This window comes from Mustela putorius, unplaced genomic scaffold, assembly GCF_011764305.1.
Source record: "Mustela putorius furo isolate JIRA1106 unplaced genomic scaffold, ASM1176430v1.1 tig00000095_pilon_pilon_pilon, whole genome shotgun sequence".
NCBI classification, from domain to species: domain Eukaryota; kingdom Metazoa; phylum Chordata; class Mammalia; order Carnivora; family Mustelidae; genus Mustela; species Mustela putorius.
In genome coordinates this window covers 34144489-34150169 of record NW_025421280.1, presented here as the reverse complement: position 1 = coordinate 34150169, position 5681 = coordinate 34144489, and the positions used below count along the sequence as shown (strand labels likewise).

The window sequence follows — 5681 nt, the reverse complement described above, 5'->3', positions numbered from 1 at the left end:
GAAAGAAGTCGGAGGGGTGTGGAGCGGGGAGCAAGGGACGGGCACTTCCGGTTGTTCACTTCCGCTTCCGGCTCTTAGAACGCAGTCCGACCCCGGCTCCGCCCTCGAGCGAGGAGGTTGTGGCGTCTGCTGGTTCCAGGCGTTTCGAGGTGAGGGGCCGCGGAGAGAGGTCCTGAGTCGGGGGAAACTGATGGGACCCGGCTCTCAAGGGTGCGCGCGCCTGCGAGCGGCGAGGCGGAGCCTTCAGGCGACCTGAGTGGGGAGGCGCGGCTGCCTGGGGTCCGCCGTCCCGGGAGTTGAGGCCCGGAAGGACTCGGATCTGGGAGGTTGAGGAGGGGTAAACATAAGACTCAAATCCGGAATCTTGGGTCTTTGGAGACCCCTGAAGTCCTGACTCTGCTGCCTTCCACCCCACACCGTGTGTAGCTCCAGACAGGATGATCGAGGTTGTTTGCAACGACCGTCTAGGGAAGAAGGTCCGCGTTAAGTGCAAGTATCCACCGGCGGCGGGGAGGCAGTGGTTCCCGGGGTGCTTGACACGAGGCCGGCAACTCGGTCTGTGTTGTACGGTGACTTGAGATAGACCCGGGAGAGGGGGCGGGTGGGGTCCTGGCAGAGGGCGTTCAGCCCTGGAATGTCCTCTTGCACGTTCTCCCTCTCCCTTCCATTCTCCTTAACTCGTCTGCGCCCAGCACTGATGACACCATCGGGGACCTTAAGAAGCTGATCGCAGCCCAAACTGGCACCCGTTGGAACAAGATCGTCCTGAAGAAGTGGTGAGTGCCGTGGTAGAGCTGGGGGCTGGGCAGGACTAGGTCAGGTCTGGGTTGGAGAGCCCTGCCGGCTCAGGGCGGAGGTTCCTCAGCTTGCCTCCAGGGTGAAAAGCCACCTTGGACTTCTGTCTGAAAGGTTTCTATCCCACAGGTACACGATTTTTAAGGACCACGTGTCTCTGGGGGACTGTATCCTTTGTGTGACTTCTTGAGGAAGGGTCTGCCTACCAGACTTGGTTCTCTTTGTTCAGGGCTGGCAGTGCGTCTGTATGAGATGGTGCACATAAAATGTTTAATTTAGTAGGCGGCACATGGTAAGCATCTGGAAAACGGGAGCCATGTCATTGTTTTGTTGGGGGAGGAGGGTGGTTGGTGAAATACTTTGACTTGGCTTAGAAGACCCTAAGGTCAAAATGTATACATTACTGAACTCTACCTGAGTGTGGACAGGAGGTCAGGGTGGAGTGAGACTCAGGCAGGTCTGTTGTGCAAAGGGAGCACGAACTTTTTTTTTTTTTTTTTCATAGTTTGGGTTCTTTCCACATCAGAATGACCCAGTTCCAAATGGCTTCCTTGGCCCGGGGTGGAGTCCTTGGGCCACCCTGACCTACCCATGGAAGGTGAGAGGGTGGAGATGGAGGCCACAGTGAGAATTCCTTGACACCTTTCCTTCAGATGAAATCCACGATGGGATGAACCTGGAGCTTTATTACCAGTAGAGGAGAATTCCTTCCCCCTGCTGTACCCTGCCTTGTCTTCCCTTCCCCTCTTCTTCCTCCCCCAACGCCTCCTCTCCCATCGTCACCCCCACACAGATATGGATACTTGTTTTTAAAAACTCATGTTAATAAAATCCTAGAAGTTGCTTCATTGTTGTCATCCTTGAGTGAGGCCTTATCTAATGTGGGGAGGGTTGAAGTCTGGTTGTCACTGTTCTCTCAGTACGCAGCTGCTCAGTAAGAACGCAGGATCAGCTGGGTTGATGAGGGAAGAGTAAGCAAGCAGCCTGGGAACCCCGCCCACAGCTCTGGGATTTGCCATGGGTCCCTGAAGGTCCTAATAGACCAAGGGCTGTCTGGGTACGGACAGTAGATATAGTAGAATACAGGTTCTGGATTCAGACCAAGTATGGTTGGAATCACAGCTCTGCCACGGAGAGTGATTCTGAGCAGGGTAATTAACTTATCTACACCTTCATTTCCTTATCCAAACTGGAACTGACAGTATTTACTTCATTGCCATGTTATGAAATGCAGATGAGCCAAAGCGTGGTGGGTTATGCACCCGCAGTTCCTGGACTTTGGAAATCCTAGTGGAGAGAGTGAGACAGTGTGGCATAGGCTGAACTTTGGTTATAGTGGTGGGATTTGGGGAAGCTAGCCCTTTGATCTTCAGATCAATAAAGCACCATGGTGGCACCCACATCTCAATGAGATAATGCAGTCAAAACAGCAGGGTGGGGGCGCCTGGGTGGCTCAGTGAGTTAAAGCCTCTGCCTTCAGCTCAGGTCATGATCTCAGGGTCCTGGGATCGAGTCCCGCATTGGGCTCTCTGCTCGGCAGGGAGCCTGCTTCCTCCTCTCTCTGCCTTCCTCTCTGCCTACTTCTGATCTGTCTCTGTCAAAGGAATAAATAAAATTGAAAAAAAAAAAAACAGCAGGGTGTCAGGCTGTCTGTCTTCAGCCTTCCCCCAGGTGGGAGTAGACAGGACACCAAACACCCCATCTGTGTTTCCCTGGCCACAGATCCTAGGGTCAATTTTGGCCTTTCCCTGGAGCTACATTCTGGAGCCTTTCTCTAGAGGTTCGCGCAGAAACTTGCCCCATCCCTTTTCCCCTCTACTGTATTGACCTGGCTGATTTCCTGCAGTACATTAACATGCTCAAATCTAGCGTACTGCTCCTTCCCTTCCCCCTAAATGCCACCCAGTCTTCTGCCTTCATTTCACTACCAAGCTTCTTGGGAGGTGGACCTGCCAGATGCCTAGGGTGCTGCTGGCCTGTACCTCATGGAGGATGATTTCTCCTTAGACACCTCTCTACCTGTCCTCTTGGCTTCCCTTCTGTCTTTAGGACTCAGCTCCCTCCTAATGCCAGAAGTGTCTGTTTCCTGATACCTTGTTCTCCTTACTCTCTAGAGCTCTCTCTCTCTCCCATATTTGTCTATTTAAAAATAAACCCGATAGGATTTTTTTGATAACACCACAGCCTTGACAAGGTGATTACTTGTTAATTTCAGACAGCATAGAAAAGTACAGGCTGAAAGTAAAATGCTTCTTGTCCCATTCTCTCTCCTGAAGTCAGGTCTTTTCCCATACATTTATAGAAACTTCATTCTTATTTTTAAAAAATGACCATGCTAATATCTACTTGTAAAAACAATCCAAATGTTTTGTTTAATAAGTTTCTTAATAACAGCACCCCTTCCACCAGTGGCAATTTTTAACATATTAAATCCAGAAATTTTCTAAAATATAACCTATAGGGTTTTTTTTTTCAGATTTATTTATTTATTTGACAGACAGAAATCACAAGGAGGCAGAGAGGCAGGCAGAGTGAGAGGAGGAAGCAGGCTCCCCGCCGAGCAGAGAGCCCAATGCGGGACTCAATCCCAGGACCCTGGGATCATGACCTAAGCCGAAGGCAGAGGCTTTAACCCACTGAGCCACCCTTTTTTTTTTTTTTTTTAAGATTTATTTATTTCAACCTATAGTTTTTATACAATTGGGATAATTATGCATTCTGTAATATATACTATTATTTATACACCATTTGGTGCTTTTTTCTTTTTTCTTTTTTCTTTTAAGTAGGCTCTATGCCCAATGTGGGGCTCAAACTCATGACCCAAAGATCAAATCACATTCTCCACCAACCAAGCCAGCCAGGCAGCCCAGTAGCTTGCTTTTTTATGCCTTATTTTTCACCTTTCCACATAAATTACCTCATTCCTTTTCATTAGTTTATTGATACTTGCTTGTTTTTCTCTTTTTACATAAAAAGGAAGTATGGAGGGATTTTTGTGATGGAACTTCCCTGTGTAGAACTGTGGTGGTAGATGAAGGACTTTGCATTTGTCAACCAGGATGTGGGAAGAAAGATGGCTGTGGAATGAATCTGCCTGTATTATAAATGAATCACATGACCACACCAAAAGGGATTGGAAAGAAAAGAGCTGACCTAAGTAACTTTTGAAAAAGTATTTTAACTGGATACTGTAAGGCTAAAGACAAAAAATTAAAAAAAAAAAAAAAGGCATTATATGCAAGCCCTGTACTCTAGTTAAATAAATTCATCAGTGTTCTGATCGAGAAATTCTGGAACTACTTTTGTACATATACAACCACACACACACACTTGGACGAATGGGTAGATATATTGTAGATAGAGCCAGACTTCTCACTGCTGGAAGAAGAAGCTACAAATAAAACAAGGTGTGATTTTAAAAAAAAAGGAGGTCGCTAGAGTAAACCCTGTGAGGCTGGATTAGAGTTGGAGGCATCAGTATGGACTCATACAAAAACTAAACTTTTTAGTATGTATACAGACATGCAGAAATGCAGATATGTATGTTTGTGTTTCCTTGCTTTACCCACTTGGACCAGAAGCAGTGATACTCCAGTAGCAATGGACATACCCACACCTAGATCTTGGTTTCTAAGTACCATTCTCCAGTGGAAGGAACCAAGCCTTAGAGAAGTGATTGGTTCCCAGAACTAGGGCAGAGAATATACAAACTGAGCCTAGAATATCTTGTGGTGCCACGAAGTAGAAAGTGCTCTAATAGAAAGGATCGGAGCATGTAGAAAGGGCACAGAAGCCAACCTGTGATAGAGCTCCCAGTGGCCAAATTTGGAACAACCTGAAAAACCAAATAGTAGTATTGGGCTATGATCAAAAGAATAAAATAAGTATCTTTGAGCCCATGCTTGTATCAAGAAATAATTGAGTGTGTAAATAAATGGGGGAGAAAAGACAATTCTTTATTACAAAAGATTGCAGATAAATGTAGAAGGAAGGAGGGAAATAAATCACCACTGCATCACCATAGTAATAACTGCTGTAGACAAATATTGATAGATGCTAAAGTCAGGCAAAAGTTTAAGCAGAAGTAGGATATTAGCACAGCCTCAAAGTATCTCCCAAAAAGAAGATTAAGTTGACAAAGAAGAGGAAATTAGTAAATTCATTACAAAGAAAAATAAGTTTAGATACTGCTTTAACCAAGTGATCAAAGTTAATAACATCACAGACAAATTAGGTGGTCCCTAATGATCCTCTTATCCTGGTATTCACATGCTTGTGTAATCTCTTCCTCTTGAGCATAGACCTAGCTTCTAACAAATAGAATGGTGGCAAAAGTAATGGGATATCATTTCTGGGATTAAGTCACAAAGAGACTGTGGCTTCTCTCTTGCTTGCTGTCTTACTTTCTCACTTGTTCACTGATGAAAGCCAGTTGCCTCATACAGAGGTCCTGGCCAAAGCTAGTGAGGAGCTCTATTCCTCAGTCCATGATCCCCTTAGCAACTAAATCCTGCACAGAACGTGAGCTTAGAAGTAGATTCTGCCCCAGTCAAGCCTTCAAATGAGACCACAGCCATTCCTGCTGACACCGTCTAAACTGTGCCTAGATTCCTGACCCATAGAAACTGACAATACATGTTAATCCACTAAATTGTGGGATAATTTGTTAGGCAGCAGCAGATGAAAGTGAATATCATTGATCACCTGCTCTGACACACTGAGAAGGGCACTTGTATAACACGTAACCAATAACACATAACTTCAATCAAATCATGAAAATATCAGACAAACACTATCATGGCAAAGCATCAGAACGAGGGACATTCTGCTTTCTGAAAGTATCAAAGGTAATGAAAGTAAGAAAAGACCTAAAAAATATCATGTAC

At 45.7% G+C, this 5681-nt stretch overlaps 1 protein-coding gene across 1 annotated transcript; it reads left to right on the top strand.

Annotated features, from left to right (window-relative positions):
- UBL5 (ubiquitin like 5) lies at positions 1 to 1639 on the top strand. The gene is made up of 5 exons (XM_004781994.3): positions 1 to 149; positions 427 to 493; positions 693 to 776; positions 925 to 962; positions 1449 to 1639. The coding sequence occupies exons 2-5, from the start codon at positions 438 to 440 to the stop codon at positions 1490 to 1492; spliced, it is 222 nt and encodes a 73-aa protein (XP_004782051.1). The 5' UTR covers positions 1 to 149; positions 427 to 437; the 3' UTR covers positions 1493 to 1639.
- Positions 1640 to 5681: the final 4042 nt, after the last annotated feature.